Source organism: Netta rufina (assembly GCF_964035555.1).
Source record: "Netta rufina genome assembly, chromosome: 2".
NCBI classification, from domain to species: Eukaryota; Metazoa; Chordata; class Aves; order Anseriformes; family Anatidae; genus Netta; species Netta rufina.
The window spans coordinates 138,398,689-138,412,869 of NC_140124.1; the positions used below are offsets into that span (position 1 = coordinate 138,398,689).

The following is a 14,181-nucleotide window of genomic DNA, read 5'->3' on the forward strand; positions in this document are numbered from 1 at the left end:
GTTTAACTCAAGGAAGCATCATGCCTATTTACATTATTTTTTTGTTTGTTTCAAGGTACAAATTCCTTTATTAATTTTATAGTATTTCTTTCCATCTAAGGAAAGCAAATAATGCTAGAAGATGTTTAAAGATCTTTCCTACATTTGTCCTCTTACGTTATACACTGTATGCAATTGTACACAATAATCACAAACTGCACAATTTCCTTGTTTCCCTCAGAGAGCAGCTGATTTCTGAAAACACACAGGCTATCACTGAGGTCAGAAACACTCTACCTCTCTAACGTAATGTCCCACTGTCCAGCTAAAGACAAGTTGGCAAGAGCTATAGATGGTGTTACTGTGCTAATGGCACAACCCGGCTCCTGCTGCTGTTGGGAGGCTGGTGCTAAACCTTCTGCTTTGCGAGGAACTGTGGCTCTCACAGTGTCTGAGGACGGTGTGGATAGATTTCAGCAGGGCACACAACAGGAATTTCCCCTAGAATAAAAGAGGGCTCATTGAAACTACAATATAGTTTTAGAAAAAGACGACTTTAAGAGATTGGAGTGTTCTAAAGAAACAATTTATTTCAAAATGGTAGATACTTGCAATTTCTTTTTGAACTGATAATTAAAGTAATCAAAATTTTATACTTTCCAGATTAGGGGATGTATGTGTTTTCAAAATGGTGCGATAAAAATATTTTCTTTCACTTTTTAAAATGTTGCTTTCTCATTTCTTAACTTTAAGTAGTTTCTGAACTTTGGAAGAGTTGGCTAGTTTAATTTTGTGCCTTTAGCAAAGATTAAGAAATATGGAAAACTGAAATTCTGAAACAAAGTATCTCTCCAAATTGCAAAAAATATTTTAGTTTGAACAGTACAAAATGGAAGAGCTTCAGTATTTTGGTTTTCCATGTTTTTAATCAGCTCTTTTCTGACAAGATAAGTTGGTCAAACGCTCCTTCATTCCAAATAGCTGAGTAGATGGAAAAGGAAAAAAATACTAATTCCTTATGTAATTGGGAACGTGCTTTTTGTGGTGACTGCTGAAGCAGGAGAATAACTGCAGGATCCCGATGGTAGATGGCAACAGGCTGCTGACCTTGGTGGAAATTGAGGGTAAAAGATGTGAGAGATGGTGACTGACAGACAGGTGCGATGAAGCTGAGGGAAGGGATGATAGAGAAGACGTCAGAAGTGTCTTCTGTACTTACAGACAGTAGCACGTAGTCCTCATGCGATGCTGTTAGGGCAGCTCTGTGCAACAGGCTGTGATACACTGACTTGTGGGCAGAAGTGGAGGGACATACAGTATGGCTGATATCTGAAATTTGAAGAAATGCTTGGATATATGCATCCTTTTTCAGACAGTAAGGCAGATCTCAAGGGTGTTTTTATTTTTATATATATTTTTTAAAATTTTTATTATTATTATTTTTTTTTACTTAGTAGTGCTTTGAAATTTGTTGTGCCCAGAATGTGCTAGGAAGCATTCTTAATACCAGTAGAGTGGAAAGAGTAGATTTTCTGCTTCCTCTTCTAGGTATTTTGGCAATGTTGTGTACCACTTCAGTTTTTCCCATGTATACTTCAGCCTGTCTCAAATGTCTTTGTGGGGTCTTAAATATGTAGCAAGCTCAAAGTAAAATGTCTGTGTGTCCAGACATATTTTGGCACAATTGTTGTATTGGATTTTGTATATTTATCTGGATAGGTAGATAGTGCTGAGTAGAGTTTTGGTTTGGTCTTAAAGTCCTTGTATGCAAAAAACTGATGGAGTTCTTATTTGATTGTATTCCTTGGCCAAGACATTTATAATTCAGTACATAATCTACAGTCTTCAGTGACAGGCTTTTTAGAGAGACAGAGAAACTATAAACACTTTTGAGGTGAATCAGCAGTTTTGTTACAAAAGGTTTCAAAATTGCAGTATTTTAGGTACATATTTACGTCAGAAGCTAAGTTTATATACATTTAACTTGACAAAAATAAGAAATTCTACTTTACTACTTTTTAAAATACTGGTAGTATTTTAAAGTAGTATTTAAAGTATTATTTTAAAGTGGTATTTAAAGCAGTATTTAAAATTATATTTATTTTAAATACTACTTTAAAATGAAAGAGGATGTGTTTCTAGTGCTTGCTGGGTTGAATCTCACGTGTTTCAGGCTATGCTACAGTCAGTTTAGTCAGTTTAGTTGCCATGATGCCTCTCTACTATTCAGGGACACCTTTCTCTGCCTCTTCAGTTTTCCATGTTTTCTTTGCTTTGGCATTAGTCTGTGTATGTCTTTCCTTCTGTTGAGGTTACAGTAACACTCCAGAGGTGGCTAACAGGTTTTCCCATGAAGTAAACCATCTCACATAACTAGGAAATATTGTTTCCATTAGTAATTATTCTACTCAAGTATATATTTTATTGAAACAAGTTATATGCAGCTATGGTGAATTATCGTGTGCTATAATTTTCCAAGGTGTATGAATAATATTATCTGTATTCTGTGCAGTTTATTTTACGGTATTTTTGGTCCACATTGCTTTTTAAGGGGAGTATCTTTAACTTTTGTTGCACTTACTGTTTTATTATTTGCTTTGGTTCCTATTTCTGTGTTGTTTTTATTTATTTATTTAATTATTTTCCCTCCACTGGTTTGTTTTTCTTTTACTGTTGCTTTGAATAAGTCAGTATTCTTGGTGTGTTGGTGCTCTTTGCTTCATTACTGCATTCTGGCTTCTTCCAGTGCTGCATGAAAAGCATAACTTGGAAAGCTTTGGCTATAGCTAGGTTTAGAGACTGACAACATGGCTAGAAGAATGTATAAACGCATACAGATATAAAATCACAGTATTTAATTTTTGTGCTGGTGGAAATCGTAACATAAGAGGGTTTTTACTTATAAAATTAACTATTTCATTGTACAGCTGAACCACAGAACAGTTTAAGTAGATTTTCCATGCATATTCAATTTATATATTAATAAAAATGCAAGTATATAAACTACAGTTGAATTATCTGTAGCATATTAAAAGCAGATACTGTACATTGTAAAGGACATAATATGTCAGCATATGGGAGCAGGAGGTTTTGAGTATGAGAAATGCTCCCCTTTCTAGTTTTCCTTTTCTTTTCCCCTTTCTCTTCTCTTTGTCTCAAGTCAAGCAAATTGATGTTGCTCTAAAGCCCAGACCTGCAAAATCCTAGGTATTGTACACAGTATGCTTATGGCCCTCCATTTCCAAGGCAGAATATGGCCAGTGAGGGTCTTCGGTGCAAGGTGCTTTTGGTTTTAGGATTGTGATATTCTGGAATATCTGTATTTCCATTGAGATACGGAGCAGAAGCAAGCCGAAGATCTGCTTTCGTTGTGCGTGAGTAGGTGATATTTTGGCACCCTTACTTGGGTCTCTGAGGAACTGCCAGTGCAGTGGGGGCAGCGTGCAGCTGCTGCACCTCGCCAAGCACGGGGGCACATCAGACAAAACCGTGATTCAGACTGTCAAATTGTCTTACATATCCTCGTACTTTGGTGTGAGAACAGATTACTTCACACGTTTTATGGAACAGATTTCTCCAGCATCTGTGCATGCCAAGTAAGCAAAGAGGGTGGCAGAACCATCATCACTGCCTTATCTCCATATTCTGGGTACAGTCCTTATGGAAGGGAATATCGAGCAGTAGCCTCATTTCACCACTTTGAAACAGTATCAGGGAAGTCTAGCAGGAGGGAAAGGAGGAAAGAGCAGGAATTTGGGAGCTTGCCTCTCCTGATGTAGTTTTCATGTAGCCACTGGGATCCACAAGGTGATATATGGTCCGAAGAGTTAACATTGCACAGATGAGGGTTATAATTGGGTCCGTGTGTGCTGTGCAGCTATGTTAAATGTTCTAGGTCCCATTTCATGCCAGGGTCTTCTGTATATACCGTATGTCATTTCTGTCATGATTGCTAAAGAATTGAAATACACTGATTGCAGCTTCCACCCTGTAAAGCTATAATGAGATAGCACTTTCTTTTAATCCTGTTAAAAGTATTTAGGAGGGCTTTTTTATAGAAATACTACCTAAGTTACAGAACAGGGAAAACCTTTTGCTTTACTTGCTTTACTCTAGAAAGCAAACGAAGCTGTCGATGTGTGCTCTGTACTCGTTTCTGTGTCTGAATATGCATCTACAGTCTTTCTGAAAGAGATGTTCAAGCTCAATTTATATTTTCTACCCCACTTTTAAATCACACTTTGCTGACCTGCTCCTTTTGTTGATGTTATTTCAAAATCTATTGTAAATATTACCTGTAGACCTGTAAAGTGAAATCCTTGCTCCTGGGGAATCAGTGGCAAAATTCCTGCTGACTTCCCTAAGGTCAGAATTTCAGTCACAGGGGTTTGATGTGATCTGGTAATAGATTTGCAGATTTAATTTATGCATTGCATTAAAATACTTTGTTTTAGATAAATATGTCCTTGGTGTAAAGCTGTGTTTAAAGTAATAGTTGTGTGTCTTTGTTTTTACTTTTGGTCTTTTAGTTTCCAGCGTGTTGTCCTTTTTGGTTTTGTTTTATTGCTTTTTCTTTAATTTTGCTTACCAGAGCCAAAGCCTTAGTAGAAGAACAACGCCTTTTGTTCCTAGGGTTCAGGTAAAGACTTCGTCTGCCTGACAGAAACTAAAGTTGTGTTTTTTCTTTTGTTTGTTATGGAAAATGCATAGTAGGAAAACGTTACATTATAGTCCGTTTTCCCATATTTTTAGTGTGTTGCTTTAAGCCATATTAACAAGTTTCATGTCATCTTGTGAGCAGCTTGTAAAGTTCTGCATGGAGGTTAAAATACTAAATTGCAATTTAAAGAGACAACTAGCTTGTGTTTTGCCGTTTGCACAGTATTAAACTCACACAGGTTTCAACAGTCATGATGGGTATGTATCCCACATACAAAATGTACGTACTGTTTAAGCAATAAATAATTTTATACTGTTGATGTTCGAGGCCATTATACAAAGATTGATGTCTCTTTAAATCATTCATTATCATTACTTAACACATCCTTTTTTTGCATTTTCCAAATAATAGTAGCGCCTTGAGTGGAAGACAGGCAAATAAATTTGTACCTTTGAAACAAATTTCTTGCGTATGAAACTCGGTTCTTAGATTTTAAAAGCACGTCAAAATAACTAAAACTCTGTTAAGTAAAAAACAAACTCTTCCTTTGTGTTACTGAATTTATGTAGCCTTGATATTCTACTTAGGTACAAGTTGTTTGCCTTTTTTCATTAGGAAACTCCTAAGGTACTGTAGATTAATGCAAAAGTAGGTTTTACTAATACGTTAACAATGCTTATCTTGCTTTGCTGCATGTTTTTCAGTTTTGTGTATTTAGAATATTATCTGCTTTTCTTACAAAATACTTTTATGGAGATGTTAATCTTTTGTCTGGGAGCCGTATAAATGTTCCCCATGTTTGCTTAAGAAAAATGCAAAGGACTGGATCTAAATGATGAGAATGAGATGATGAAATCTCATATTGAAATGGAAAAAAAAATCATACAAGTTTATAAAAAGAATTCTAAATAAGACTGCAGGAAGTCATTTGGTTATGACTCAGACTTTAATAAAACACATTTTTTTTTTCACAATATATTATTTCCCTAAAGTAGCCCTTACAAATGCATAAATATAAACTCGAAATTAACAAAACAGAACTGTCAAGACATTAGTTTTTAAATCTCAAAAATGTTCTTGGATTTTTTTTAATGTTACTATGTGCTACTGACATAAACTGGCTTTCTATTAAAAATTTAAAATGTCCCTTATCATGATTGAGAAAGTTGGCTTCTGATTGTGGTACTGAAACCAAAGGGGGTACAAAGCCACTCACAAATTGATAAATAGTTCACAGAGGTAAATGTTGTATATAACACAAGTAGTCTTTTATGTATGTGCAAAATAAATTAGGAAATAATATGACAGCTGAGTGTTCAATTTAAAAAGGAAACAAATGCCTGAAACTTGCATATTTCACAAAATACTGTAAAGTAGAAGTAACAAGTAGTAGTCCTGCATTTAAACCCCATTGTAAAAAGAAATAGATGTAAAAATTGTCAGTTCTACTTAGAGTAATACCTTCTAATGGGGAAAAAAAAAAAAAAACACACATTAAAAAAAGCACAGAACAAAATAATTTACGTTGCACATGGTATTGGAGATTCAAACTATCTTCAGCTCCGATTTTGTTTCTGCACAATGTCTGTGGAGTCAGTGTGGGCCTCTCACCTAAGAGGTTTTTGCAGAGCTCAATCCTAGTCGAAGCCAAATGTGTTTATTAGAGGAGCTCCAAAAAGCTCCCAGGGAACTCAAGCTTACAACCTTGGCAACATCTTTAAGATTAGGCTGAAACAAAAAGTCCCCCTTCTGCCCGTGTCTCGTAGGGAAAGTAGGTAGTTTAAGATGGATTAATTTAATATGTGTTTACAATGCAGGTTGCAGGGAAGAACAGAAATTCTCCAGTGATCTATCTTTAAGCAAGCTGACTTGGGCATTAGAAGCAGTCCAGAAGCAGTGCAGGACTCTGGTTACTTTTTGGCATGAGCAATTAGCTAGCACAGAGCTCTGAGCTGTTGTTTGTGGATGCCAAGAGGTATGCATTACACTGTGGGCTTTGGTATAGCTGTGTCTGTAGAATTCCCTACAAGAATGAGGATCTGCAAACGTTTCTGTTTATACCTATTTGTTTCACTGCTTTTAACAGGAAATGCACATCATTATTCTTGCTCTTATCTTCTCTACTTGTTAGTCTGAAAGTGATCCTGGTGATAAGTGTCCCAGATTCTGGCACAAGTTCCTCCTCCACACTTCTGTCCATGTCATTCAACTCATTTTCTCTCTCTTTTATCACTGGATGATTTAAAAAAAATCCTTCTTCTTTTATTGGAAAGAAAAATATTCAATTTCATTTTTCCCTACTATGCACCCTTATCCCAAACTTTTACTACATATACAGCACTTGGAAGTGTGCATATTTATTACTTGAACTTTTAGAATCGTTTTAACATACCAGCAGTTTTCTTACTTACAGAATGCTGTTATGCAACGTCTTCATAGAAGAACTGTTCTTAAATGTGTTTTCGTGCATTATCTCTTGTTCACTTTGCGGAGCCTCCTTTTGAGCCAGTTGCCATTAAACCAATGTTTTTTTTCCTAACTTCAAAAATTTCAGACATCTCTTTTGCTTTACTACAGAACATCAGTATGTTTGATCTTGTATAAAAATATGTGCATACATCTATTTAGCATTATTGAAATCAAAATGGAGCCACTAAAAAAGAAATTTGTAGTGTATCTACATCAGGGTAGCTTTAGTACCTCCATAATTTTCTGGTGTTCAAAACCTAGAAGATCTTTTTTTTAACAGCCTTTTCTTGCATTTGTTCCAGTATCTAGGACAGCAACCCAAAGACAGCAATGGTCATTTGATTTCACAACTTCGAGTAGACAGCATTTGTCAGAGGTAGATTAGAGAACAACCAAAGCTCACCAAAGCTACAATAGAGATTTTACCACCTCAGGGCAATTCCTTCATTCACATACATTTAGTCCAAAATAATTGCATTTTTTTAAATAAATGGAGACCTAGTGATGTTTGAGCAGTCACTTGGCTGGGGTGGTCCTAATTACATGATTACTTCTTTTCTAGAACTCTGAGCTTGTTCATTAATTAGAATAAAGATGTTCCTAGCTAAGGCAAGATCTAAAAGAAGAAGGGTGAAATCTAGTAAACTGAATTTTTGCACTTAATTTATGGAGCTTAATTAATATGAGCTTAAGGTGCTTTGTGGAAGAGCTTTGACTTACCCAGTTGAAGGAAAACTGGGTACCTCAATACCTGCAGTGGGGGATTCACCCCAAATAAAGGACATCTATCCTCGTTAACTCTATTTAAAACTTAGGCTACTCCATAACTTTTGGTTCTTAGAATGCATCACCAGGCCTTTATATATAAAGCCTTTTATATATTGTTTTATGTGACTCATTCCAGAAACTGGACATCTGTGTTTTAGAGTGAAGAGACTGAGCTTGTCTCTTAGAGAGGTGCTTTTATCGTCAAGCTATTGCACATCCTTTTCTCTTCTGGAGTGTGAAGTCTTCTCTGAAGCTGAGACACTGTGTGGCCAGGAGCCTAAGTGTGTGGTGATAGCAAAGAAAGCTTAATGTTAGTGTAGCAGGTTCCAGACCCGCTAACCAAAGTGTGTATTGATCTTGTATTGTACCCCTGTTGGATAAGAACCAGGAAGAATTCTGTGAAGCTGGGGCCAGACCTTCAGCTCTGTCTCCCCTCTGTGCTGCCCCTGATGAGTATCTTTATTGTCAGTCTGTAGAAGAGTTCTTGTTTATTCTCTGCATATCAGGTATTCCTGCCTAGAAGCCCATCTCAAGGAGTTCAGCAGATAGGTCACTCCATGGATGACAGACCATCTCACAATTTCAGGACTTACTGAGTTCAGATACCTGTTTGCCAGAATGTAGGTCATAGCAGAAATCTAGTCAAGAATTAGGTGCACATCTGTCTCGGGAAGATATGAGCATGTGTGTGGCTAATAAGTTTCCAGAACTTCAACACTAAGGAAAGCCTTAGTGTTGGGCCTTAGTTTGGAAAGCCTTCATGTGGGATCGCTTTCTGACTAAATATATTTTAGTTGCTTACATCCTAAATTACCTAGGTAGACAAAGCCCTATTCAAGACATTTCCTACAGGTGTTAACTTCCACATTAGCATCAGCCATCGTGATATTATTATGTCATATTTTATGTGTTGTCATTTTGGCATTCATTTCCCCCCATTTCGATCAGAATTGCACCTGTCGCAGTTTCTTAGATTTTTTTTTTTGAGTTACCTCCTCTTAAATATGCGTTTCCTACATCTATTAAAAACTGCTGGTGCAGGGGGGAGCTTATAGGTTCTGCTCCATTTGTCAGCTGCCTCAGTCTTTCAGTGCTGAGCATCACAACAGCTGTGCATTCCTGTGGGTCTTTCACCCTGTGGCTTGAATAATTCAATGTTCTTCGCTTTCTGTTGGTGGGAATCTTTTCTGCATGTTACTCAACACAGCTATAAAGGAAAAAAAATATTTTCCTTATCAGCTTTCCTGTTATACATCTGGTGTTCCACATGACAATACCGACTGTGTAGTTCTTTTGTCACCTCATTCCATTTCTCTCACCCAGTCTGGTTTTGACGCTCTTCTTCTGACATCAGTGGCGTTCCTGTGCTTCACCAAGAAACATGCAGTATACTCAACTTTCCTAGTCGTCCTAAAGCAAATTCTTATTTATCCCCTCTTCCTTCTTCTAACCCCATGAGAATTCAATCCCATCCTCCCCTCTGTGGGGCTCCTCATTCATTCCCTCACTCTTGTTTTTGGTTTCTTCTCTTCTTTTTGCATTCAAATCAAATGACTTTGTGGGTTACAAGAGCCTGTGCTGTGTTCTGGGTGTTAGCAATGTGAACACAGGAGAAAGACGCTTTTGGTTGAAATTCTGCTTTCTGATCTGGCCAGTAACAAGACAAAGTACAGGGAATGACAGGAACATTATGACTGTTATGTACAGGTTTTTCCAAATTTTGTGAGAGTATTAATAGAGGAGCAGAAGCTATGTGTCAATGGAAATTTTGAGTTCTTAGGGCAAAACACAACTTTCTCAAAGAAACAGTGTCAGATGATTTAACATTACCCTTAGGCTCCTTCTCCAAACCACTTCGGCCAAAGTCTTCTTGCAAAAGTTCAGTCAAACAACTAAGGGAAAGAAGTATTTAGCCTGAATAAGAATGAATAATTCTGGTTATATTTGGGTACCCAGGTGTGGATTATCTTAACTTCACTATGTTTGTGATACTGTCTGGATCACAAATGCATTGCATTCTGCTAAATTGAGGATAATTTTTCTCCTAAATAAGTAGATGACAAAATTGTCTTCAGTGCAACTTTGCTTCTTCAAAGCTCTCTTTGGGTTCATATTGTTGGTGAAAAGCTTTCTATTTGTTATCTGTAGTTGGATGAAGATAACTGATAGTGCAGATAATTCTCAGTTTAGATAAACACTGACAAATTCTCTCACTTTGCAGGAATGGAGGAGCAGCATCTAGAGCCCTGTTGAATGAAACTTATTAGGGATAATTTATCTCACCCAGTTTTCTGCTTCAGGAGTCAGGGAGCCCTTTAACTGTCTGTACCAGAAACCTACAAACCCAGTAGCAGGGCCAATAGCATGATAATAGAGGATAGGTATCCCCCATCCTCTAATATCCAAACACTGGTGTTTGGTAGCTATAGGGTTTTAAGATTTTAATGGAGTAGGAAGAAGTACCCTCCCACCACTGAATGTGTTTGTGCGTGTTAGTGTCATCGCACTTACTGCAGTAAGTAGGCCCAGCAGAAAGCTAAACCCACCTCGTGTTGGTTGGTCTGGAGACCTGAGAATTGTATCAAGACCTTTCTTGAAGTGACTTTAGTGCTGAAGATGAGGAGCTCTGACAGTAGACGGAGACCCTGTCTCTGAAATGATGTGAGATGGGCTCCACAGAAAGTACACCTGTCCCTGGGGATGTTTACCTCAAGCGGGGTGCATTCATGCCTAAAGGTGCACAGCTTTCTTAAATGTTGAGTGAGGCATTACCTTCACCGATTCCTGTAAGTTCAGGGAGGGACATTGTTTCTTTTAAAGGTCCTTGTTTGTCCTCTCTCTCAAGCAAGTTGTCCGTGAAGAGGGCCTCCTCTGTCAGTTGTAGTTTATGATATCATGGTGGTACCACCATGTAATGACTCCCATGTTATTTGAAAAGCTTTGTTTTGTCCTATCTGCCCCATTTCCCCCTGCCACAGTGTTCTAAAGTAGGTGTATCATCTCCTTGAATACTGCATTTGCAGCTATACTATTCAAACTGGAATAGCTAAATAGCAGCATCTAACGAGTGTAGTAAAAATATTTGCTAGGCCAAGTCTAAGACCAATTAATAATAATTTATCCAGATGAGTAACGGTAGTTTTTGCCTTGTTGTTGCTGGGTAGGACTGGGAAGAGAGTTGTTCTATTGAAACTCCCTCTCTTAGGATTCCTGGAGGGCTTGCTTGATTTTAGCATGAGCCTCCACATCTTGAAAAACATTTAGAGATTTTAAATATTTATGGTCTTATTCCATAGTCTTTCCAGCACAACAGGACGTGAAACATTCATTCATTCACTGTGCATAAACTACGTAGAAATGTATACATAGGAATACCAGACATCAGTAATGCAAGTAATACAATACCACTGCCAAGAGACAATAATCCTAACCTTAGCACCATGTGAAAAACAATTAGTATGAAATAATGTACTTACGGTACAGGGTTTTAAAAATGAGTAACTCCTGGTACTTACTGAAGCTATTACAGTTTTAATTTGTTTTTATGCTTTATTACAAATACAGAGTAGAACACAATACTTTGTGTTTAAGTAACTTATATAAATAGAAGCTAATGAGCAAAATTAATTTTAAAGTTTAATATGGTGCTTTGTTGTAGAAATGAGTTCACTAATTAATATTTTCTCATTACAGATAAAACTATGGTATGACAAGGTTGGTCATCAGTTAATAGTGACAATATTGGGAGCAAAGGATCTTCCTTCAAGGGAAGATGGGAGGCCAAGGAATCCTTATGTTAAAATTTACTTTCTTCCAGACAGAAGGTAGGGTGAACAGAACAACAAGGAATGTTTGAGTAAGAATTAGTCTGATACTCAGATGTCATGCACAGCTGAGCTTACTGGTCATGCACTTATGGAAAAATACTACAGTTTGAAGTTTCTTAATTGAATGTTCTGTGTAATAGTGGTTTGTCTTTGGATGCTGAATGCTAACTCACTTTCACTGTGTATTTTATTAAATACTAAATAGAAAACAATAAGGTAAACGTTACATCATTGCATGAGGAACTGTTACTTGCAAAGCATGTTGTTAGTGTTTTATAATGCCCTTATTTTCTATGACAGTTATTCCTGTATAGCACAAAGAAAATGCTGCAAAGGTAGGTTCACGGATTTCTGGACTGATCAGCCCTGCTGTTTGGTGTGTCCCACACTTAAGCAGGAAAAGTTTTGACATCCAAACCCAAATAGATTTCATATCACACTATTAGTGAATTAAGGCTGAAGGAGACTTAAAATGGACAAGTTACTCAGAATTCCCAGATGCAACTTGAAGACTTTTCCCAAAGCAAAGGATTGTTATTAGTCTGGGATAGCGTATTACATATGTATTTAGAAAAAATGAAACTGCGGTAAGGCTCCTTATTCCCGAATATCTCCTTCATTCTTTGTCCACGATTTTCTGTTACTTCCACGTTAGAGTTGGGAATAATAACAAAGAGCATAGTATGTTCCCCAGCTGATTTTTGTTATTGATATTTCTTCAGATCATGTCAGTAAGGGAAAATGTTTATTTTATAGTGTATCAATCAAATAATTTGAAGATTTAACCTGACTCAGTACATTAAAGATTAACCAGTAGATCGCTGAATCTGGAGATGTAACTTCCTAGTTTGTTTTTACATCCTTTGCTTTTATAATATCTAAGCTGGGAAGATGCTAACTATCTTCAGTGCCAATTGACTTCAGCAGAAATTAAAGCTATTGAGTATTTTGAAAGACATTGCTTTTACACTTTCATTGTGTGCCATATGATAACAGGTGATAATCTTCTGTGATTATATGTTTCTGTATAATTTATGTGTTTCTGTGTAATTATATGTTTCTGTATAATTTATAAAGAGGTTTTGGATGAGTTGTCCTGGGCTGAACAACATTTGGATTGATGGTCTAGATTCTTAGTTTATTCAAATTGCTGTAGTATGTATGGAGATGCTAAGGCTATGCTAAACTGAATATCAGGTGTGCTTAAATTATCTTACCTGCTTTTTGAAGATTAATGAAACTACCAAAAATGTCTTCGTAATACTTCACTGTAAACTCTAATAACTAAGAATACATATGAGAAAGTTAATTAATTAAATAATGTGGGTGTGCAGTTATGGAAAGTTACATAACATGAAATTTATTATTTTATAATAATTCATGTTTCACAAGAATGATTTCACCTTTTTCCTATTTATGTGAAGTATTCAGAACTTTAATTATCCTATGGGTTTTCTACCACATACATAAGAATAAGCAAGTTGTCTTGTTGAATTAGGTTGGTGTTTTTTTTTGTTTGTTTGTTTGTTTTTCTCCTGGCAGTAAAATTCATTTTCCTTTGCTTAGATGTAAAAGCTAAGTAAGCAAAATATATTTCTAGTGTAAGAGAAGGAAACGTGCTAGAGGTAAAATACGCTTAAGTAAGTCAAGCATTTAATTAGAGGAAGACACAGAACTCTCTTTGATTAAACAAATTTGATTGGAAAAGCTTGTCCAGTATAACTTATTTTAATTCTCAAGGGTAAACAAATTTTATTGTAATAGAAATAATTGCATTATTTGCTTTAACAATGTGTCTAAAAATATTATTTCTTAGTTAATACATTGACCCAGTTTCTAAGTAATAGTTCAGAAATTCAGTAACTATATTACAGTTGCAAGTACTTCCAAACTTCATTGCCATATTAAAAAATCTACATAAATTAATACCACAGCTGCATTATGCAGCTATCAGCAGGTTTAAAATTAAGCATTGTTCTGAGAACTCTTCTCGGTATTCTCAGTAGAATGAGCGTGGGTGTTTTCCAGTGAAACTCATTTCCATCAGAAAATATTAATTCTTTCAAGCAGAAATGTTCTGAGAAACACTTTGCTTTCAACAACACCCATGAGTCCAAGCCAGGACTCTCCTGGTAGCCTTACATGAGGCTCCAAAGAGTCAGGCCCACCTTGCAGTGGAGATCTGCCTTCAACCTGGGGACCCAAAGGATTTGGAGAGCTGTTTTGAGAACACTATTCCTGCCACTGTTGCTGGAAGAATTAATGTAACTCATTTTCAGGGCTTCTGGTTTCGTAGCTGTGCAACCCATAGTCAGGAGCACCCTGCGCAGAGCAGCCCCACACTGCCAACAGCTCCCTGTGTATGGGGCCAGCTGCTCCCTCCTGCTCTGCACCTTTGGGGCCAGCTGCTGTAGGACTAGAAATTCTGAGTGAACCTGCTGGCTCAATTATCTGAAATGCATTTTTGCTGTGCCCAAC

At 36.8% G+C, this 14,181-nt stretch overlaps 1 protein-coding gene across 19 annotated transcripts in view; it reads left to right on the forward strand.

Annotated features, from left to right (window-relative positions):
• Positions 1–14,181, forward strand: part of RIMS2 (regulating synaptic membrane exocytosis 2) — a gene marked incomplete at both ends in the record, with an annotated part of 453,369 nt that overhangs the window by 248,799 nt on the left and 190,389 nt on the right. For 13 of the 19 annotated variants that reach the window (XM_084282091.1, XM_084282094.1, XM_084282079.1 and 10 more), the window contains one exon: positions 11,570–11,700. In XM_084282091.1, coding sequence (XP_084138217.1) covers positions 11,570–11,700 — 131 coding nt within the window. Of the gene's footprint in view, positions 1–4,570; positions 4,619–11,569; positions 11,701–14,181 lie in introns of all 19 variants that reach the window. The other 6 variants (XM_084282078.1, XM_084282089.1, XM_084282093.1 and 3 more) reach the window with 1 other exon arrangement.